This window comes from Labrus mixtus, chromosome 21 (genome assembly GCF_963584025.1).
Source record: "Labrus mixtus chromosome 21, fLabMix1.1, whole genome shotgun sequence".
NCBI lineage: Eukaryota > Metazoa > Chordata > Actinopteri > Labriformes > Labridae > Labrus > Labrus mixtus.
The window spans coordinates 3,167,633-3,192,062 of record NC_083632.1 but is presented as its reverse complement, the minus strand read 5'-3'; the positions used below and the strand labels follow the sequence as shown (position 1 = coordinate 3,192,062).

General features: G+C 41.5%; 1 protein-coding gene and 1 long non-coding RNA gene across 3 annotated transcripts in view; one reads left to right on the top strand and one right to left on the bottom strand.

The window, feature by feature from the left end:
* The window catches only part of LOC132955552 (uncharacterized), a 735,720-nt gene that overhangs the window by 492,349 nt on the left and 218,941 nt on the right, over window positions 1–24,430 (top strand). The window lies entirely within an intron of this gene.
* The window catches only part of myo1d (myosin 1D), a 123,640-nt gene continuing 104,321 nt past the window's right edge, over window positions 5,112–24,430 (bottom strand). Inside the window, exon 22 of the mRNA XM_061028411.1 lies at window positions 5,112–9,917. Within this exon, the coding sequence (XP_060884394.1) occupies window positions 9,761–9,917 (157 nt within the window). The 3' untranslated portion in view covers window positions 5,112–9,760. The remainder of the gene's footprint in view (window positions 9,918–24,430) is intronic.

The following is a 24,430-nucleotide window of genomic DNA, read 5'->3' as shown; positions in this document are numbered from 1 at the left end:
TCTTAACAACACGTCACAATTAAGGCCAAATTCTATTTTTAAGCTAGCAAAGGATGGATTATCTTTGACCTAGGAATGAAAGCTTTTTTTGACTGATGAACAAAAAATGCCAGACTTGGGTAGATCCTCTGCTTACATACAGATATATATCTATTTAATCTTACAAAAACATTCAGACAAAAAGACTGAAAAAAAAAAAAACATTTGAAAAGGGAGCAAACATCTACAGCAATGAATGTGGACGGGACTGAGGCTGCAGCAGCCCACCGGTGACCTTCTGACTGTTTGACGATTCGATGTGCACTGCCTACTGCAGGAGGGCGAGGGCCGTCGCCTGACTTGCTTTACTTCATGCATCACGGATGAGCGAGCATCCTCGGCTACAAACCCTGGCTCTCTCTCTCTGGAACGCCGACACCAACGTCCCCCCTCCATTAACACGGATACGACTGGACGTTTTCTGCTGCAATGCATATCTGAAAGAACAGCGGCGACCATTAATGCTGGATCCATGTTTCTGCAGGACTTTTACTGTACAAGGAAAGATTCAAGTGGACTATAAGGAGGCATTGCATTGTGGGACTTTTGATGAGAGGACAACAGCCGGAGGAGGTACGGCCAAACTGAGTGGTCGTACTGTGGGTCAGAACTTTATTTTCGTCTAGAAAAAAAATTAAAGTTAATGGATGTTTTACTTCCCAGAGGCTAACACCAATGGAGGCTTGTTTATTGCTTTTCTGGAACAAGTTTTCTTTCATTTTGGTTCTTTTTTTACTTAGAAAATGTAATGTTTTGCACGTGTGCCATGCAATTTTTTCTTTTCCAGGAGTAGGGCAGGAGCAATTATTCTATCTCTTCTTTTTACTTGATTTAAAAACCAACTGCATCTACATTAGAGAATGCTGTGAACAAAGTGACACTAGTTTTTTTTTTAGCTATGCTTGCTAAAATAGGCTATTTGTTTAACCAGGGAACTTCTTTTTGTACTTTTGTCGATAGGTTGAGTTGCAACCACTCTGGAATGATGTTTTCGATTTGTGCTTATGATTCAGCATAGAAAATGTTAAAAAAAAAAACAGTGCCATATCTTTGATGAGAACCCCACAAGTCTGAGAAACACTGAACTGTTTGTCCTGCTGGTGGTTTATGGGGTGGATTTTCATCTTCTAATAACTACTTACTGACACCTAATTTATTGCCATTTATGTATTTATTTAGGCACATTTAATGTACATGAGAGAGGAGAGACTTTGCAAAGGGAAGGACATGACAAGGAGGTTTTTTGCAGGCTGTGTAGGTGCGCTTATCTTTGGTGGGAATGAAGATTGATCTGGTTTATGCAAATGAATGTTGCAGGAATTTATTGATCCATGTGTCATTGAAAAGCCCTTAGATCAAAACCAATTCTTAGTCTGATCATCACCAAAGTGACATCATCAAGGACACCTTGAGGAACCCAACACTGACCCTAACGCCCCCCCCCCCTATATAAACATCTTTTTATCGTGCTGCACTGGAGCTAATCCAACCTGCTGTCCCACATATCACAAACAGGAAGCACACACATCTTTTCCACGGGAATACAAATCTTTCAATGACACTCGCCCTGCAGAAGAGCACAGCTTACCATGAGGATAATCCATCTGCATCGCCCTCTGTGTAAAACCAAATGTGAGGCGGCATCTCGTTCATGCAGGGGGGCTGCAACAGATCAGGAATAATCACATATTCACTCCAAGAAACCACTCGACTAAACCGATGTGCGGCAGTGTGGAATAGGGATGCCATTAAAACCAAAACAGTAAGCATGCAGAACAATTCAGATGTGATTATTTTTCTTCTTCAAGGAGACTCGTTTTCTGCAGCTTTTTTTGCTCTTTCTAATAATGCGTCCAATCACTGTGGGAACTTAAGTATTTCTATTCAGATATGTATTAGAAACCAGTTTTCCCTTATCATCAGTACAGACAAATTCTGCAGACTCTTCAGCAGTGTTAATGGACCGGGCGTGCCAACGAAAGGCTTCTATCATGTTTTTAAGTTGTTCCAAGAGAGTGGAAGGCTTCCTCGTCTGCTGTGTTAGTGAGTCAGAGGAAATGAGCAGCTCAGATTGTCACATCCTGGAGTTAGATCAATAAAGGAAAGTTCATTTGTTAGCTTTTTACTGGCACACAAAGGGGGGTGGGGGGGGGCACAGTCTTTGAAAGGGCGTCTGCTCTGGCAGGTAAAAGCAGGGCATCGGGGGTAAAGACAATCCTTTACTCTCCGTCCACCTGCCCCGACTCACTTGAAATGTGCCATTTTTTCCCCACTTTGCATCATTGAGTAGTTGTTTTGAGACTTTCAAAAAGCTTATTAAATATGAAAAAAAAGACTCAAGTGATAGTTAAAGATTTCTGTCATTTTTTTCTGTATCTTGTTGCGTACTTTGTAGATAAAAAAACGAAACAGTGGAAAAGAAGTTCAAAGAGGGGGGGGGGCATTGGAAGGCTGCATGTGTGCGTGAATGTGTGTCTGTGTGAGCGTGTGAATGACAGCGTTTTATTTGTACAGAGGAATGTGTGACAGTTTTCTTATGGACATGGAGCAAACGCAGATCACACTGGTACCAGGACTTGGTTTTCCCTTCGCTGTGGTGAGGGAGGGGTGTCCATGCTGTTCAATAAAAATGTTCTTTTTGAAAAAAGACAAAAAAGCTCTCGTGTAATTGAAACTTTTTTCATTTAGTTTCTGCTTACTTTAATTTATTTTTGTACTGTGATGGAAAAATAAAAATGCACTGATCGTTCAAGACGGCCATTTGTCTTTTTGTGCCTTCACAAGTCGACTGATGGGAAGTTGTGTCACTTAGATCTGGACTTTGTAAACACAAGATGCCATCTCTGTATACACTAAAGTCTCAGTAAGATCCATATTTAAAGGTTTTTCAAAACAACCAAATTCTGATCTGTTGGTCCCTGAAACTTCACACGTAACTAGGATTGAAAGAGCCTTTCTTAAGGGCTCCTAGTTGATGGTAAGGAGGGAGGGGCAAGTGTTATTATTTCACTTTTAACCCCTAGATTACGCCCTCGACTCACAATGTGTGTTAAGTTTGTCTTGAAGAAAAATTGAACTGTGAAGATTTGTCACGATAACGTCAAGGGCTGCTTTACGTTTAAGTGTCGGCCATTATTTATATGATTCGGTGGTTTGATTCCCATCTCACATGCCCACTTATCTTTGGGGAATGACACTGAACTTGTAGGCTGTTTCTCCAAATTTGAAACAATTTGAAACCAGTTTTTCCCTTTGTTATATAAGCAATATCAGCATTATAATATTTAGAATTTAACTGCACTAGCATGGACAACATGGTCAGCAGCGCTTGTAATAAGTTAATTAAACTGACTTCACTGCTGCTAGTAAAGGCTGATGTCTTTTTGCTTTATGGATAAAAGGACAAGGGCTGTCAGCAGACGAGTGTTTAAGACCATTTTGTAATTCATTTTCCCGCATCATAAGGATTAGGAAGCCACAAAGTCTTTGGGTCTTCATGTATTTGAAGGGGTAGGGAGGTTGAGAGCAGGAAAGGATACCCACCGATGGAGTCTAGACACTTGTGGTGTTGGTGGATAGGGCAGGATTCAGAAGGTGACGAGGAGTGGACACCTGAAGAGCTCTACCTGGACACTGGGTCAGATTCACTGGAGGTGGATAGGGTGGAAGGGTGTTGCATCAAATCTGCACTGAAATGAAAACTAACAACAACAGAGAGAGAAACGTATTTCACAGAAATTGGGCGCCGGTAGCCTATTGGTTAGTCGGTCCCGCCTTACTTAGCTGGAACTGAAATGACACCTGACAGCAGCCTAGAAGGAATCTAATTTAAAGATGATTAACTGATGCAAATCAACATCAAATCTGCTTGGTTATATTAACAAAGAAAACACCCATAATCAGCTCAGAGAGGAAGAAAGAGAGAGAGAGATAAATGAATAAGACATGAAAATTTTCTTCCTGTTTGAGATTATGGTGAGCATCAATACCATCAAATACATACATTACTTTTTCAGCTAATTCGTGATCAATGCTAACAAATGACTCAGGCTGGTAGGATGCTTTTCCTGTGCATTCAGTCTTATCCTCGCCTGTAGTTTATTGTACATTGTAGCAATAAATATTCAAAAGATCAGCTTCATATTGAACTGTAATCTTATATATGACTGTGTTTATATGCAGATGATACACCGTCTTATATCTACAAAATTACTCCCCTTGTTGAACTGTAATCTTTAAATATTAATGTGTTTATATGCAGATGATACACCATCTTATATCTACAAAATTACTCCCCTTGTTGAACTGTAATCGTATATATATATGACTGCGTTTATATGCAGATGATACACGGTCTTATATCTACAAATTTACTCCCCTTGTTGAACTGTAATCGTATATATATGACTGTGTTTATATGCAGATGATATATGGTCTTATATCTACAAAATTACTCCCCTTGTTGAACTTTAATCTTATATGAATGTGTTTATATGCAGATGATACACCGTTTTATATCTACAAAATTACTCCCCTTGTTGGGAATCGGGGTTGTATATCCAAATACACTGCGAGCCCTCCCATGTAGGCAGATTAGTTTGGGTCAGTTCATTCTACAGAAATCACTCTCTGTCCATTAATTCCAATTTATTTAACCAGCAGGTCAGGCTGTCCCGCTTTACTTAGTCAGTGCCCTTTGGGGAAAAAAAGTCATCCCACTCTGTTTAGCCGATAGTCATCCATCAGCCTGTGGATTAAAACCCCCTGCTGAGGTAGCTCCTGATGGCTGACACAGTGGGAGTGGGAAGCGGCGTTGTCATGCCGACTGCAGGGGTTTAGTTCGTCGCCACGTCACTCAGTGAAGCAGCTGCTAGTGGGTGGATTAACGTTGAGCTACGGCCAGCTAGTTCCACACTGAACGGTAAAGAGAACGGCCGACCTCGGGGGAATATTTAGAGTTAACATCGGTGTTTGCATGATAATCATGCTGATTGACTCCCCGCGCTTAAATACACAAACACATGCAACAACAGCACAGTTAGTCAACAAGCTAGGAAAAGAATGATCAGCTATTGAAGCAAATACATTTATTAATAAAACGATTAATGACATTTTTTTCCTTACTGAACATCATGGAATACACAATCTGCATTGATACAGAATACATTTGCACAGAAATAGTATTACAGCGATGACGTTCCCTTTAGTCTTGATCTAGATATTACAGTATACCGATGGAATGTAATCACAAATATGCAAAATATAAACTCGATATAAAATAAGGCACTTATTGAATGAAAGGTGTGTGCATACAGACTTTGCTTTGAGCCACAGGAATAAATTATGGAGAGGAAAATGGAACGTGTTAGCCTTTTGGCTAACAATGATGGGCTTAATAATGAGACTCTTTTGTACGTATGGAACAAAAAAACACATACAAGTGTACGATGAAAACTGCATAGAACAGTGTAGGGAAGAACACAATGGCACACATCTTCTCGTGTTAACATTCATAACCAACGTTCTCTTTATGCCCATTAATAAAAGTGATAATTAGGAAGGGGTAAAGGGATTGTTTGATTATTAAACCTGCGTTTAGGTTAATAATAGAGCGGAAAAGTCATCTTTGCTGAACAAAACTAATCATTAATGTGATGGTATTCTGTAGTCAACATGAAAAGACCCCCAAAGAACTTTAAATTGATCTTATTGTGTGTATCCAATGCGGTTCAAAAACTGTTTAAAGGTCACATATTATACTCCTTTTCAACAAATAAGTCTCAGAGCTCCCCAAAACATGTGTGTGAAGTTTCTTGTTCTAAATCCACTCTGATCCTGTATTTCATCATGCCTATAAACAACTCTATTTCAGGCTGTTTCTGGGTCTGTAGCTCGACTGTCTCTCTGTCTTTACTGTACTCACACGTTCACAGAATAGCAAGAAAAAGTCACACATGGAAATGAGATGTGTTTTTCTGTTTGAGGGGAGTACTCTGAAAGATGGTAAGAGGGAATATTAACTGGTTTAGAAATCCTCCAGAAAACACCCCAGCTGAATATTTGAGCTTTGCATTAGATCTGAGCAGCCATTGGCACATTGTTATTTTTATTTAAATGGGATTTGTAATAGGATAACATTCTCGTTATCTATGATAGGTTTTGGATCCCAATATCTCTTTTGTTGCTGCTGCATGTTTCTCCTATTGTTTGACACGTCTTGTTTCTGCTCTGTACTCGTTTGTTGGATATTTCTCGTTGCTGGTGTTGTTTCCCTTTTTATTTCCAGGCCTCGCGGGCACAGGACGGCTGAAGGAAAAAAAAAAAGAAGAAAAATAGGAAAACGTTCACTGCCCTGCAGGACGGTACAGTCAGCCGGAGTGGGCGAGGAGCGAAGTGATCTGACAGAAGAAGAGTGAGGAAAAAAAAAAAAAAAAGTGGAAGGAGTAAGGGAGGGGTGGAGTTGAGAAGGAGAGGGAAAAGCAAGAGGAGGCCAAGCGAGGCTTTGTTCACGAACCCCCTTTAGCCTTAAGAAAGCGGAGAGAGAAGCGCTGAAGTGAGGAGTGACACGGAGTCCATCCTAATGATGAGCGGTGAATAGCGGAGCAGAGAGGAGGAGAGGCCCTGTGGGAGATTACACTGCTGAAGGATATGGAGAGCAGCAGACACACACACACACACACACACACACTTACACACACACTCATCGCAGGCAGCCTCTGCGCTTGAGCTCCTCTGAAAATCGCCTATTAACGCTACCCATGTCACTTCCTTAATCCATGCACCAGTTTCCCCAAACGACTCCTTTCTCTATCAGAGAGTTGTGTTTTTTTAAACCGAGCAACAGGACAAGGTCAGCCGCCACCGCTCTGCCAGGCAGGAAAGAGATTTGCTCCACGAGTACTTACAAACTAATTAAGATAAACGAGTTGTTCAGTCAACACTTAGGCACAATGCTACTGTGGTTAAAATAACTGCTAACGATTCGTCCTTCCTGGCGAATTAAAGTCGACAAGAGTTGCTCTGCCTCTTCAACTAGGCCAGACACAGAGGGAGCTCCGATTCCTGACCCTGAGCTGTCGATCTCCAGCCCACAGTCGCCAATCTTTACTTTGTGCAGAGACAGTACAGAAAATCTCTGTGGGCACAAAGTGAAACAATTTCTGTTTTCCGGTCTAAAGAGATTCTGGAAAACATTTGTCATATTATCTTTAAGACCATGGCTGGAATCAAAGTGTTTCTAGTACTTTTAGCCTTTCTGCTTTAAAGCTGATATTCAAAGAAACGGCTTCTTGACTTGGGAAACAAAAGGTTAGAAAACAATCTTGCAACTTTTGCTTTGGAAGGTGAAGTCAAGTTTGACTTTGGTGCATGTTGACATGAACATTTACACTTTTAACCTATTGCAAATCCCTTAGAAAGTGCTAACCTTTGGGGAAATGGAGGGTAAGAAAGTCCAGAGAGAGGATGGTTTTTAAGGACTTCAACTTCTGTTTTGTCCAGTCAGTTAAAGGGCTGCACGCTTGAGTTAACCGCAAAAACCTAATTTCCCATTAGCCTCTGAGCTAGCACATTTGCTAATTGGCAGTTAGCTCGATAACCAAAGTCCATTTAGCACTCATTTGGAGTTTTCCTCTTACTTCAGCAGGATTACTCAGTGAAATTAAGGACAGTCATTAGGACAAAATGACAGGGAAAGAAAAAAAGCCCAGTAAAGATAACAAGAAAAAAAACTGGGAGAGCACATGGTGTAGCATTAGCATGTGTCACGCTGGCTAACTTGTTAAGAGGTTAGCTCGAATGCTAACTTGTGGTGAGGCTGTTTTTGAACAGATTAATTAATAAGCTAATTAATTATATTAACTAATAACCAAGGCCAATATGAAACTCTAACCTTTGAGTAGAGTTTTAGAGCGATGAAAATGCACGTTTGTAGTCCTTAGACTTGTAGTCTACTCTATCTGTGGACAAAATAGATATTATATTAACCATACAAGCACATACAATATTGCAACTGCGCCGTAGAGAAAGTCCTGCCATCATTACGCCTTTGGACTTTCATAATGTATCCCTATCGACGTGATATTGGTATCCCAGAATGTGATTTTACATACAGCGTTGTGGAAGCACAAGGTGCAAAACAACAGCGGTAGCTTCACATGCACGCACACACACACACACACACACACACACACACACACACACACAGGGGGTTCCACCCTGACTGCTCTGATGTAACCAAAATCTCAGTGTTCAAGTGCTGATGATGAGACTTGTGTGAATTGGCTGGAGAATAGTGAATGGAGTTTAGCAGCAGCAGCATCAGACGGACATCAGGCCTCCAAAGATCTTCTGCTCATACAAGAAGTCACTCCCATCATGGAACAGGGCGGTAAAGTAGGACAGCAGCCTGATTACAGACTTCACAGCCGTCTGTCTGCACTGCTTCTCTGTGGCCATTAGCCAGACTCTCGGTCTCAGAGCCAAGAACAGGAGAGCTAACAGACACACACACACATGCACACAGTACACACACGCGCCTACAGTCGCACTCACACACTCTTTTTTTTTCCCCCCTCTGTGTTGAAGGGGATATTTGTCAAGTGGAAGTCTATTCCAAACGAGTAAGGGCCACTACAAGTCATTAGCCTATTCACGCAACACAAAGATGGCAAATGAGGTTGTGTTCAGGGGCTGGAGTTCACGTGGGATAACACAGTACTGGCCACAAACACTCAGCTGCTACACTAGAGAATATGGACTTAAATACTTTGGTTATTGTCTTCATATTTGCCTTCTGTTATTAAGGTATAGCATTGTATTTCTATGCTTAATAAAGTATTTTCTAACCTTAAATATACAAGCAGTATTAGAGATTATTATATAAAAGATAGACGTTGTAGTAGAGATTATGAAAAGCAGAATTTAAATTATAATAACTCGCGATGCTCAGGATATGCTCAACACATCCTCTGACTAACAAACTAACAACGAATGAGACAAGCTGAATCACTGAATCACATTTTTCCTCCTCGCTGTTTCCACATGTGATTGTAAACATTTACTGAACTAAAAGTGGACTCTGCATTTCCTTTCATTTAACGTGTGGGGAAAGTAAGTCTTAAATTCAGGTCATTGACATAATTATTCCTCAGAACATAAATCACAAAAACAGAGTTTTCCCTCGATTCTGTCACACATAAATATCATCTTGCTTCATTTTCAGGGATCGTTTTAGATCCGGCTCCTGCACAGGGAGCTGCAGGGATTCATACGCCCTGCAAAGCCTTTTTTTTATTTTTTATTTTTATGATATTTTATCTAAATATTGCACAGAAAATCAACTTAAAAATGTGGATTTTAAACTAGAAGAAACGCTACTTTGGTAGATTATCATTATCATGTAGTGCGTAAAAAAGAAAGAAAAATCTGTTAAGCATTAAATTGGAAGTGTTTTTGCACACTTTCTGTTTAAAGTTATATTGCATAGAAATCTACAATTTGGCATGGCTTTGCATTTTCACAGATCCAATTAACCGAATCCTCCTAAAGAGCTGCAAACTGAGTCATCTCATTATCAGCAGCTCTGCAAAAACACAAGTGAATCAAAAATGAATCATCATCATCATCATCATCATCATCATTATCTTCATCATCACCTTGGCGTGGTTTTTAAATCAGCTGTCAGCTATTTTTCTTTTCTTCCGCTTTTTGGCCCGTTGGTTTAGTTGCCAGGGACGGCCAGGATGTAACCAGATCGGCTCTTGGTGAAGTCTGGCTGTGATTGGTTGATCTTGGGCTCCACAATGACCGTGCACTTCCTGCCGCTCATGCTGCACTGGATGGGACTGGAGATGTTCACCTGCAGCTTCCTCTTCTCGCTGCAGAGAGGAAACAAGAGGGAGAAGGAGAATTTTTAAAAAACAAGAGAGAAAGTGTGATGTTGTTGTTCTTGATTATGATCAGGGCACGGTTTAACACAAGACAGGGGATAGAGTCAGAAATTGAGGAGAGAGAGAAGCGGAGAATGATATGCGGAAAAGGAGCCACAGGTCAGATTTGAACCTGGAAAGAGTGTTACATGGATTTATACACAGACTTCTTCCTTCTAAGTCAGAGTTTTGTTGTCATGTTTAAATGTTTTTTTTTAAGAAATGTTAAAGTGGGTTTACTGTGTACAACATGAAGGTTTAACAGTTTTCCTTTGAGGAAGATTTTTGGATTGTCACTGAAAATGTGTTGTGCATTTCTGATAGATTTTATTTTGTCAAGTGCTTTTTAAAAATGTCATCACAGTCCACGGTTTGCAGCTCCATTTGCAGACACTTCAAATCTCTTTCAGTTACGAGAAAACAACCAGCAGCTCCTGATCAGAGGACCTCAGAGTCCTGCTGGCGCTGCTCGGCTTCAGCAGCTTTTTAATACAAGCACGTGCATGAACAAATTGTACAACGCTCCACACATATCATAAGCGCCTTACAACGGATTCTGAATATGACGGGGAAGCCAGTGCAAAGACGTGAGGATGGTTAAGACCTTCTAGACAATTTTGTCAGAAGCTTGGCAACAACATCTTGCATCCCTTCTACAGTAAGCACTTCAAGGATGTGCTGCTGAGGCAGGTGAAAAGAGAGTTATAACAATCTAGCTGAAGTGGAAAAAAAAACCTTGAACACTCTCTTCTAGCTCAGATTTGGACACAACAGGACTGAGTTCAGCCATGTTTCATAAGAGGAGTGAACCATACTATTTACAGTACATGCTGAGACACCTCAGTTAAGCAGGGCAATGTTTAACAGCAGACGATTAAAAAAAAAAAAGACTTCTCGTTTTTTTTCAGTATTCAGCTTGAGAAAATTGTCTGCCATCCAAGCTTGTATACAGTGAAGTAGAACAGATCATTTAGAGTTATTTGGGGGATTTAAAAGTTGCAGTGTGAGGAGACATATTTAAAAGTTCTCACGCCCCAGCGGGGAGCAGATGCAGAGAAATCAACAGAGGCTCTAGTACAGGGCCCTGAGGAACACCATTAGACACGGCTTTGGCTGACGAGACATACTTTTTCAACAATGACTGAAAATGTTCCGTCAGAAGAATAAGAGGGGAGCCAATCTAAAAGCTTTTTCAGAGACACCCACTTACTGTCTGAGTGGCTTTTCTCATGATGTTACACAAGCAGCAACACCATGAGTACAAGAGAGGCACAGTGAATGACTTATTAGTTTTTCACAAATACACTTTCTGTCACTGGTGTAAGGTCAATAAATAAAAGACAATCTGTACCTGTTGTGAGACAAAAAGCAGACGCAGACCCACTAAAGCAAACATCACATAACAACATTAACGGATACAATCAAAGTTTCTCATATACTCTCATTAGTGTATCTCATATGCAGCCTGCTTCAGCGGCTTCACATTACATCCAGTTATAGTTTAATGCACAGGAATAAAATATGCAGATCCATTAGTGACCCTTGTGTATCTTTGTGTGTATGTGTGAGTGAGAGAGAGAGGGAGAGAGCGAGAGAAAGAGAGGGAGAGAGAGAGAGAGAGAGAGGGAGAGAGAGAGAGAGAGAGAGAGGGAGAGAGAGAGAGAGAGAGGGAGAGAGGGAGAGGGAGAGAGAGGGAGAGAGAGAGAGAGGGAGAGGGAGAGAGAGGGAGAGAGAGAGAGAGGGAGAGAGAGGGAGAGAGAGGGAGAGAGAGAGAGAGGGAGAGGGAGAGAGAGGGAGAGAGAGGGAGAGAAAGAGGGAGAGAGAGAGGGAGAGAGAGGGAGAGAGAGGGAGAGAGAGAGAGAGGGAGAGGGAGAGAAAGAGGGAGAGAGAGAGAGGGAGGGAGAGGGAGAGGGAGAGAGAGAGTAAAAGTATAGGAGGATGTTAAGACCATAAATCATTTTTGCTTTCACACAGCATCATAATCTCACAAATTCATCACATTCATCTCCGCACACACACACACACACACACACACACACACGTTTGTATGCACAGTCAGACTCACACACTCTCACTTCTGTTTTGATCATAAATCAGCCTCGCTCATGCACAACTTTACTTTCTTGTATACTCAATTATTCTCAGTCATGCATAATATCACACTCTTTCTAACACACACACACACACACACACACACACACACACACACACACACACACACACACACACACACACACACACACACACACACACACACACACACACACACACACACACACACACACACACACACACACACACACACACACACACACACACACACACACACAGCATTAGACTCTATAGAGCAGAGTTTTGAGACTGAGACTGATGTATGTAGAGAGAATGCTTCTGAAATGATAAAAAATGTATGGGAGAGGAAGTATTGTGTGTGAGAGGAAGTTAGTAAAAACACCGCTGAGATCTGATGTTTGTTTTTTTAAACATCAGGGACACTGAATTAGCGACATGGTAAAGTAAGAGCTCCCAGGCAGGTCTATTGCAGTTAATTCTGTTTTTACCTGTCCTGAAAAAAAAAAAAAAAAAGAAAGATGACGAGGAAAGACAAAGACCATGACACGCACACATTATGGGTACTCTGCAAGCTAGCATTGGAGTTTTACATGCTGTGCTAAAGGCTATCCGCTCCATGCATTTCCTAGATGAAGAAAAATGTGTGACATGGCGCCGATCTTGCATGAGATCTACTGGTCAATTAGAGCAACATCCGGTGATTTTCCATGTTTCACATTGCATCACACCTCACCTTTAAATGTTGGATTGAGACTGCAAAAATGACAGATCGTACTTTTGCGTCGAATGTATGAATGTGCATCTTCATCTTATATCAAATTAACAAGTGATCATCTGCAGCTCCACTTAGACCACTTTGGTCACAGCAAGGGCCACATTCATTTAATTCTCACTGCCAGAGGGCCAAATTGTAGTTTCCAAAAACGATTACAGTCAATTATGTCTCAAATTTAACTCAACATATACCAGAGATCAAATATTATTAGGACATATTTTCTGGTTTTCATGATTTCATGGCAGATTTTGTCATGTTTTCTTCATGTTTCCAATTAATTCATATGTCAGAATTGAACTGAGGGCCACGTTGAGGGTTGATGGGGGCCGCCAGTTGCCCACCCCTGACTCAGACCCATCAGACATAAAGGCCAAGTAAGCTATAAGTTTAGCTGATCTACAGCTGGTTGGAGTTTCATGGTTTCTACATGGAGGTGAGAATGGTATCAAACGTCTTATCCAACTCTCAGCAGTGAAGCAAATACCAATCAATTACCTAAAATTAGAAACTATTCATTTAAATGGTATCATAGATGTGAACAGGAAGATACTGTGGTTTAAATTCCCCCCTTTCCTGATTGGTTGTCATCCTAATTGGTGTTGAAAATTTAAAAAGAGCATGACATAAATCTACAAAAAAGCTGTCATGACTATGCCATAATGTGGTCGTTTTATAAGAACGTATGTAGGAGAGTATGACGCTGTACTGTGCATGTGGGAGGGAAGAAAGAGTGTGTGTGTGTGTGTGTGTGTGCAGGATTATGGTAATTCATATCAGGACAGAGTGTACGTACATGTGTGTGCATGTTTCATCACACAGACTGAGAAAATGAAGATGAATACCGGAGGAGAGATGAAGCAGCAGAGCTGTTGGAGTCATGATGAGTATGGCGTTTGCTCAGCCGCAGAGCTGCACAGGATTGGTTTTTAGTGCCTGTCACATCTAGTTAGAGGCTTTCTGGGTGAACGCCTGCTTTGCCTCGTTTGCTCTTAAACAGGATCGATGACGGGAATGATAGAGAGAGAGAGAGAGAGAGAGAGAGAGAGAGAGAGAGAGAGAGAGAGAGAGAGAGAGAGAGAGAGAGAGAGAGGAGAAAACGGCACAGAGAAAATGTAATGTGATGTGGAGTGAGAAGATGACTGAGTGATAATTTTTTTTCACTGACGAGTGAGAGAGAGAGAGAGAGAGAGAGAGCGAGAGATGAGATGTTAATGTAAAGGTGCTCAGAGAGGAGGGGCGTTTTTTTTTTCTGCACTGTCAACATCTCGTCGTGACACACTTTCTCTCTCTGGCCCAGTTTCCCATCATGTCCGTGTCATCACTAAACAAATCCATTAACTGCAATTAAGGTCCAAATCCCATAAACGCTGCCAATCTCTTTTCCACTTGAGCCTAAACTTAGGAAAACGAGTCGAAGACCTGATGACACAAACTGACTTGTTGCGCAAGAACAATAAGTCATAAACAACGAGCAAATTGCTCATACTGCCCACACACACTCCTCTGCAGAGTGTGTGTGTGTGTGTGTGTGTGTGTGTGTGTGTCTCTCTCTCTCTCTCTGCAGCTCGGCTTATGCAGAGCATAGCACTGATGCTGGTTTCCATGGTAACCCCCCATGAACCAAACTCCCCCATCTGTCATGGCCGCCTGCCAGCCAATGGTATATTCGCTCTGCATGTGTGTGTGTGTGTGTGTGTGTGTGTGTGTGCATTTGTGTGGTGATATGTCTCCTTCTCTGAGCGTCTCTCATCCTGTTACTTCTCCATCTCGCTCGCTGAAAAATGCCAGAGGGGGATTCTACGCTTTGCTTTGCGTGAAGGGCAAACCAGGTTGGGTTCAGATTCACACAAATACAAACACACACACAAATAAAATACACACTTAAAAAGCAACTAAAACTGTTTTTTGACACCTTCCTGATATGTTAGCCAAAGCTTCTCCCTGAATAAACTCTCAGACGACACAATCAAAATCGAATACAGCTCCTTATCTCCAGATAAAAAACATCATAAGTAAAAGTCTTAAGGTCACTGGTTGGCCTTTCCAATCCAGAGCTGGACTGAGCCGGTCTGAGCCTCGAGGGCAGACTTAGTCCTTCACTGGACAGCCTCTCCAGCAGCACTGGAAAATCAATTCTCCCCCCCCCGCCAACCCGCTCTCTTTGTGTGTGTTTGCCCTTCATGCCATGTGAGTCCAGGCTCACTTGCTCCCAAAAGAACCTCCTCCTCATTTTTTTGGAGGATGGCGGTTGGTCAAAAAGAGAGAGAGACGGGAGGATGGGAGTGAAGATCAGCGGGAGTTTAAGTGAAAGTAGAAGTTGAGGACCAAATTTCTGAAGAGTTGAGTAGTTGGTTCAACTTTAAAAAGTTATTATATCAAGCTTGCAGACATTTAGATGGTCAATGCAAAACATACCAAATAAAAATAAAAAGTCTACAACATAACTACCCCTAAAGAAAATGATAGATTATTAGATAGTGTGTGAAAAAAAAAAAACCTTTCAAAATAAAATTGATTTGGGCTTTTCATGTTCGGTTTATTATATTTAGAATGTTTCATTTGCAGATTTGTATGCAGTTTTCTTCCAGTCTTTATGTTTCTGTTTTCCAGCTAAATATTAGAATTGTTTTTTTTCTGGTGTTTTGGATTTCCTCCACTTACTAATGTATTCAAACTTTGAAAAATCTAAATAAAATATTCCAAAACAAGCAAACATGGAGTGACAGATTGGATTTATTTAAGTGAGATGTATGAGTTACGTATCAGTTTCATCGGTCATCATGGCTCCTGCTGTGAGTAGCTGGCCCGGGGTACTGACATAAAAACTTGGTTTAGGACTAATACACATTCAGCCCTAATCTTTGAAACTACTTTTTTAACAGTACACGTTTTGTGTTTCATCACGTGCTGTGCGTTTGGTTAAACTGCAGATCTGTTTGGTTCTGATAATATTTTTTGAAGTGGAAGTTTTTTAAAGAATATTTTCCTTCAAATCTGCACACAGCGATACAAAGCGTTAGCGTTTCTGGTGTTTTTCTATCCGGCTTATTCAAACAGAGAGAACACATTGAAGGTGATGCATTCACTTTCACAAGTACCCCATACCACCATGCTTAAAAAAATCAGAAGCAACCCTTTGAAGGTGGTGGAAATGAAAAAAAGAGGGATTGTAGGAAAAGCCTTCTAGGACAGAATATCCAAAAAGTAAGACTAAAAACAAAAAAAGAGTGCTTAGGGTGGTGAGAGTGAAGAAATGAGCTGCGAAATGAGACCAGGGGCAGAGAAGCAGGAGAGGACGATCCCAGCTATTTTCAGGTCGAGGAGCCAGGATTACCCTCGGGTCTGTGAAGCCATCCAGTCCCTCCTCTGAGTCATCCCTCTAACACAGCACCTGGCTCTCCCCCAAGCTCTCCGCTGCTGAAAAATAAATGAGCGCCGCAGGTGAGGGAGGAGGAGGAGGAGGAGGAGGAGGAGGAGGAGGAGGAGAGGGACCGTAAAGATGACTGGCAATGAAGACTCGGGACTCTGAGCAGGTGATCAAAGTCAGATCTTTTCTCGCTTCTAACCGTGATGACAGAGCGGTTTTAGGATGGAGGGGGGGGGGGGGGGGGGGGGAATCACAGCTCGTTACATCAGCTACTAAAGGAGGTGAAACACTCAGAGGGAAAAATGTTGTTTCTAAATGAAGGACTTGATCTTTCCCACGCTTGCAAAACGTACCGAGTGGAACTGAAAAACTTCTAAAGATCAAACCTGCAGTTTAATGCCAACGCTATATATTTGGTGAAGGCCTCAGGTAACACATTTAATATTCATCTCATTTTTCAGCTTCAAATATGCACCAACAGTCCATCAGCCTCTGACTCCCTCTGTCTTATGATTAGAGATTTATATTCTAGGAGTAATCCTATTTAATGACTTTAATGGATCTTACCCCTTTAATTTTCATTTCGGCTTTAACTTATGAATATTTTCCAGAGGGGCTGCTTTGAGTGACAGGAAGCCGTCTGCTCGGTGTGAAGACCTCTGTGATCCTTGCTCTCTTATCGATGGGTTATGTAATCTGCTGTTTTGTCTGAACTGGCCTTCTAGTCAAGGCCAGCAGAGGTGCAGAGGACTAAGGCTGCTCTCTGCACAGAGCTAAAAACGAAAAGCTGTTGGTTTATAAGGACACACACTTCTATCTCAAGGTCGCTTTTTACACAACTAGGCAATCTGACCATGCCCAATGCAAGCACAAAGTCCAGTTTGTTTGACTAGTGTGAGTCTGCTTCCTTAGCCTTTGCACAGTTGGAGGAGGTGGGCTTTGGACTGCAACCTTGCATAATCAAGAAATCCAGGAGTGTTAGAGGGCCATATCCGACCAGAACGACATATACTAAAAATAAATTAATTGTTGTATATATCATCTTATAAGCAGGATTCACCGGATTTGGCTTGCTTAGTAAAGGCCAGCTGATCAAGATGTTTTCACAGCCTGTTCCATTCACAAGACTCTATTTATACAGAGATCTATATGTGACTGATTGTGTCATTGTGTTACATTGATAGCTTAGTATTTTTCAGCCCCTTCAATGCTCAGCAGTTGCGACCTCTCGTTGAAATAATGTCACATCTGGCTCCAGAAACATCCAACAGCATGATGCCAAAACTTTAGGCTTCAAAACCCCCAGATAACAGTCCCAAGGATGATGTCACAGTGGTTACGTTCACTTCTTATATAGAGCCTTTGATGTAAAAAGAAAAAAATAGGAGATGCTTTGCTAAAGTAGCACAATAAAAAACGCCCTGAAACCTGAAGAAAACATATCCACAGTGTTCCAGCAGGTTGAAGCAGACAGGAGATGAAGCCTGGCTGTTCATCTGTCAGATACTCAGTGCTGATCTCCTCCACACACACACACACACACACACACACACACACACAGACACAGACACACACACACACACACACACACACACACACACACACACACACACACACACACACACACACACACACACACACACACACACACACACACACACACACACACACACACACACACACACACACACACACACACACACACACACACACACACACACACACACACACACACGCAGACACACACAGACACACACACACACACACACACACAGACACACACACACCTTACCAAGAAATGCCACTTTCTCTTACAAGAACCTACAGTCTGCTCGCATCAATATTTCAGCGTGTGGGACCACACTGAGATCAAGACAGAAAGAGCAGGGAGTGAAGAGAAAGCACACACACACACGTGCTGAATACTGCTTGTTTTCTCCTCACAGTGTGTGTGTGTGTTTGTGTGTGTGTGTGTGTGTGTGTGTGTGTGTGTGTGAAGGTCAGGCACCATGGGGCAGCACTGTGAGAGCTCAGACTGCAGAAGGAGCCAAGAGGATTTTCTGCAGACTCCTTTTTGCAAATAACATCCAACGTCTCGACATTTCTTCAGCACCAGCAGGATCAGAGATTTATAATCTTTATAGAACAATAAACATTAATGCTATTAACGGACTGGACACAGTGAAATGTAAAAAAAGAAAAGAAAGATGTGCTGGAAACGAATCCTCAGCAAAGTGAGAGCAATTTAAATCTCCAGAAATCATCTTAACTTTCATTCAGTTTACTTTCTCTTCTGGATCTCTGAGGGAGACTACACAGCTGCAAATATTAAACAGCCACTTTATGATAAAGTACAAAAGTTTTGCAGATTTTACAAGTTGTTCTGCACATGTTTTTTTTCAGTCATTGTTGTCTTATTGTACAGTCAACAACAGAGGCAGAAATATAACATTAGAGAGCAAGACAATGAAAAGCAACAAAGCCAGAATTAGTTCAGGTGATGAAGCAGTTACAAAGTATGAACCTTAAATCAACAGATTACAAGATGCTACATAAAATCTACATATGTTAATCCCTTAATGAAGAGTCCACAGACGTGTTAGCAGCTTTGTAAAGCTGATGTGAAACTAGTGACTGAGGTAGTTTATAGGTTTAATTTATATATCTTCTAAAAAACAAGTCATATAAAATCTTAAACCATTTTAAATGTGACTCTGTTGAGGTTTCTTTAATCATCTGTTTTAGTAAAAATGTTATCTTTGGGTTGTTTTTGAACATTATCTTCTTCGGACAATATTTTTTCTTACATCAATTTGACACTTTATGGAGAAAAAAAAAAACAAGAAAATAAAGTACAGATTGTTGGGCAGTAACCCAGAGTTTCAGCATTAGTCTTACTTACACATTTTAGCGTTCTTACATTTTCTAAACCAGTGGTAATTCACACACTGATGGTAGAGGCAGCTATGTAAAGTGAGCGTCAGAAGTGTCTTGCCCAAGGTCACATCAGACATGTGGCTGCAGGAGCTGGGGGGGGGGGGGGGGGGGGGGATCGAACCCTCGACCTTCTGTTTCTGTTGTCTACCAACTGAGCCACAGCCACCCAAGGCAAAACAATCCTAATACTAACAAACAGAGCTAACAAACAGAACAAAAACAAAGAGCAGCTGAGTCAGAGTCTGGAAGGGTTTTTGGCGTGATGAGAGCATCATGAACGATCCTTAAATTAATTTAAATGCATCCTGGGAGGAACATGAACCTCTGTAATCAGTATTGCAGCAAATCATCAAATCATTTTACCACCATTTTAAAACTTAAAGTGGCACAACGGGGAGAATCAATGAATCCCAAAAAGACTGTAAGGTTCAGGATCTGGGATACTTTGTGTATTTAAATACTTTTTTGCTAATCAGTTAGCTTGTACAAGGTATCACACAGGTAATGATTGGTGTGTATGTCAGGGTTTGATGCTTTCATACACTGATAGTTTGAAAAAGAGGTTAATCACTGTCTTACTTAAGGACAAAAAGAAGAATTATTTCTAAATGTTGGAGGACCGTCACACACAGCGAACAAAGAAAGAGTTATTTTAAGAAGCCCACATCCCCTCCTTCTTTTATTTTCCTCTCTTCCTTCTTCCGCCTACTCTCTACGAGGATTTGCATCTAACACCAGACCTGACACAGCATCCCATCCTCGCAGTCACACCCTTTTCTTTCTGTGTCTCACATGGCTGAATCACACGTCTCACGTGCCCAAGTGTGCCGCACTCCTACTGGGGAGGAAAACTGGAAGATGCACAGACGGCATGGAGCAGCACAAGAAACACACTTTACCTCAGAGAGAAAGTTCACCTGAACAAGCTCTTAATGATCAACAAAAGAGAATATGAGATTAGGAAATCTTCCCCACTGATGGAGACGGCTAAAAATGGAAATCAGTCCAGTTTAAAGTTGTTGAGGTTTAGACCGGTTCAAAGTGTGAAAACTGCCTCTCCGAGTGCAGCTCTTTAATTAGCACCACTGTGAGCAAGTTGTGCAGTTTTGCTAGCGCTGCAACTGCAGATGTTGTGTATGAATAATAGAGAAAATGCAGCAGGAGAGGCAGAGCTGAAGTGGACTGAAGGCATGGAGGGTGTGTAGGTGTTTCTGAGATGCTGTACAGTATGTTTCATAAAAGTCAGGACAAAGAAGTCAAAACTATCATGACTGGTTTAGCAAAATCCTTTTACTCTTCTTTAACTTTATCATAAATTATTTACAGTTTGAGAAATGTTTGACTTTGCAGCTTTCTGGATTCTCTGCTCCTCTTTAAACATCTTTGGGTCATGGACAGAACATGTTAAAAACTCATCACCTGAAGAAGACCTCTGGTCGAAACGTTGTGATTAATAAAAACCTTTTTTTTGTGGCATTTGAGCGAGTATGCAGGCCAATCTTCTTTTTTCTATTTCTTCTTTCTTCTATTTTTGCACTGCCCTGCACCTATGTGATGTGCGTTTAACTATCTCCTTTTTCTCATGGACAAAACAAGATATTTAAGGGCATCATCTTTGGCTCTGGAGATAATTTACTTGCACAATACAATCTAAATTTTGTTGGAAAAATGCATCTTATTAAGTGTTGTGGTGTAAGTAAGTGTTTGAGGACACAGCTGCAAACAAAGGAGAAAAAAATGTCTTGAAGCGAGAGAAACACCCTGAAGACCAGTTCATCTACGGCACTAAAAGCTCTCAGCTGTAGCCGTAATGCATGCTGTATTTACTAAGCTGTGAAAGTACAGCATATCCGGCTGTAGATATCTCTTTTATGTCTTTTTTTTTTGCCTCCCTCTAATTGTGTGCTCCCCTCCTCAGCTGTTATCTTTTCTCTTCGCCGCAGAAAAAGAGCTGCACTCACAACGGGAGAGATTACTAAGTAGGTCATTTAAAGATCGGGGTAAAAATGCACTAACAGCAGGAAGGGTATCGATTAAAAAATGTGCAAAGAAGAGGAGGCGGGGGGGGGGGGGGAATAGAAGGCAGGGTCAATCTTTGGTGTGCATGGAGAAGTGGAAGTCAGAGGTGGAGCTGCCTGAGCGAGGCTTACATCAAAGACGATTCAAAGACGAAGAAGAAGAAGCTGAGCATCTGTGCAGCTGCAGGCCTCTGCACCGAACAAAGAAGAGGTCAGGTGTAAACCTACATGTTCAGCACACTCTCAAACATGTGAAATCCCAGAAGACACATTCATCTTCACAATATTATGAGTCTCCAAAAAACTCCCATGAGGCTCCATGTGAAGTTGGATCCTAAACAAACAGTAAAAACAAAAAAACAAGCAATAAAGACATCTTCTTGTTAATATTCTGAGCTGGGAAGCGAGATGTGAGCTGCTGCTGCAGAGGGGAAACAGAGGCGCCGACTATGAAGGGCCCCCGGAGGTGTCTTGGATAAAAAGCCTATTGTGATCCTCAAGTGCGAGTTAATAAATATTTCATTCTGTACATTTCTTTTCCCCCGCTCGTCGGGTTTCAGTTGAAATCTCTCAAAGAGAAAATAAACACACTGGAAGCTTTTTTAAAAGAAGTGATGTAGCTGCTGCTGAAGCTGTAAGAGCTCAGTTTGTCTGTGTGTTTTTTTTAAATCTGCTCTCCTCCCTACATACAGAAGATACAGAATAAGATACCGAACAGAGGACTACTGATGTGACAAATTGGCCAATGCAGCTAAACACAGATATCAGGCAGAATCCAAGAAACTGCGATTTCAATCAGGAGGTTTTGAAGAGGGAATCTGTGGAAGTGAATTTCTTGCTGAAGACTAAATTAGAATTCTTTGAGTAACTTGTGCACTTCAGCAAAAGACACAAAGACAAAATCATACCTGAAATTCATCCAGGATGGATGAGGTAGATTCTGTTAGCAGCAAAAATAAACAATTCTACAATTCACTTAGCAGACGCTTTTATCCAAAGCGACGTACATCAGAGAGTAAGTACAACACAAGCAAGGATCTAGAAAAAAGGGAACAATGTCAGTAAGAGCAAACGATCAGCTTTGAGTCTGATTGGACACACAGGTGCTGACAGGAAGTGACCAGAGGCAAAGCACAACATTGAGGGCAGTTCTTGAGAGCTCTAATCAGTATAGAAACCATCTTATAAGTCGTCGTTATCAAACAAAAACCATCGTCATTACCATCATCATCATCAATAATATGGAGACCATCATCATTAAGTTAGTAGGTATTCATGAAAGAGCTGGGTCTTTAGCTTTTTCTTAAAGGTGCAGAGGGACTCTGCAGATCGTCTTTTCAAGAAAAGAATGATGAACCCCGACAGGAAAGGGTTTAGGTGGCTCTATTTCTCTGCCAGGAGCATTTTGCTGGGAAGTCCGAGTCCACATGTCCCCTTAAGAAGGAAAAGTCTCTGCAAATCCGATGTATCACTTTACATATCCGTCCTGGTGGGAGTGGTAAGCTTTCATCCTAGGACACCAGGAGTCACTGACTGGTCTGACTGGGTTAAATGGTAAATGGACTTGAGCTTGTTTAGCGCTTTTCTAGTCTTCTGAATACTCAAAGCGCTTTTCCACCGCAGGTCACACTTTGATGGTAGTGGATGCCATTAGATGTAACTAATCCCATTCAAACACTCTTATACGACGCTGCAGAAGCAGCAGGAGCAGCAGGAGCAATTGAGGGTTAAGTGTCTTGCCCAAGGAAACATCGGACATGTGGCTGCAGGAGCTGGGGATTGAGCACCCAACCTTCAAGTTGAGAGGCAACTGACTCTACCAACTGAGCCACAGCCGCCCCAAAACAAAGTGTGGTCACTTCTGCAAAAATTGCCAAAATCACCCTGCGGCCCGACACTGTCCCAAAGCCCTTAACTCCTTGTAAGACCTCTGAGGAGAACAGAAGGGTGACGACATGTGGGTGGACCACTGGTAGGTCGTGCACAGAGCATCTGGAGGTGAATTCTCCTGATTCCCAGAGGACGTCGGGTGAATGACGGCTATCAATAACGTCTCCTCGTGCAAGCTGCTCCGAGTCCAGCATTCACAGATGCTCTGGTTAAACAAAAGGACACCTCCACCTCTCCCGGGTTAAGAGATCAGTGGGAGATGAAATGTTCTAGGAAAGGGCCTCGACGGTCTCTGGGGGGGAAAGTGTGGTTACTCTACAGATGGAGGAGGCAATCTCACACTGCTGAGCCATAATGGCCGCACGGCAGGGGGGTTAAACAAGCGAGTGTTTATGTGCAGGAGGTCAACTCAGCACTCATTGTTGTGTGCTCTCTGTACTCTGAAATCCAGTGAGCTGGATCTTAGTCACCAATCAGCTGCATCCTCAGCCTTCCTGCAGCTTCTCAGGGCTGAATGAATCTTTAAAAAACACACGAGGAGGATCAATAAGCCTCCCAGTGAGTCACACCAGCAAAGAGAAACAGGCAGCCTCGATTAGTTGCTCATTACCGAAGGGAGACCGCTCACTTCTCAAGTGGCTACGCCTCCAATTTCTGTTCATTAAAGTCGATCAATACGTCAATCAAAGGTTCATCTGTTCTCATCTGCAGACATGTCACTGATTTCTATTCTGTGGCAGGAGGGTTAAAAGAATCTAAAATTCATCTTCAGGGAGAGACCAGACTCTTATCATACAGCATCTCTGAACACGTTAACACCTCTACCTCGGAGTGTGTGAACATTTAAGAGATGTTTAAGTTGTATAGATTAGATTTACTTTATTTAATTAAACTACTTTTAACTGTTGAGTGGACTTTCTTGATGTAAATATTTCTGTCTTTGAGTGTTAGGGGTCATACTTGTTTCAGTGCTTTATTTTTTCAACATCACATTTTTGTAAATCTCTCTGGATTTGTGATTTATTTTCTAGGGTTAATTGCCTGAAGCATGCACTGTAAAAAAATTAAAAAAAAAGGATTTAAAAGTGAAGCCAAAACAATAGTTCCTTAAAATTAGCGAAATCAGAATCAGCTTTATTCACACAAGGAATTTTACTTTGGTAAACTGTGCTCTCTTTGTACAAAGGTATAATATTAAATATCAACAATAAACACAAAAATAAACAAATAAGCAAGTAAGACTAGTATGTACAAGGCTAAATAGGATAATATAATATAATAGTGCAGTGGTGCAAAGATGCTGAAGTAAACATGTAAACACATTTTTTTTTATAAAATTAAGTGGAGCAAACAATCACACCTGCTGCAATGTACAGAAGCTTTTATTGATTGATCTTTTTAG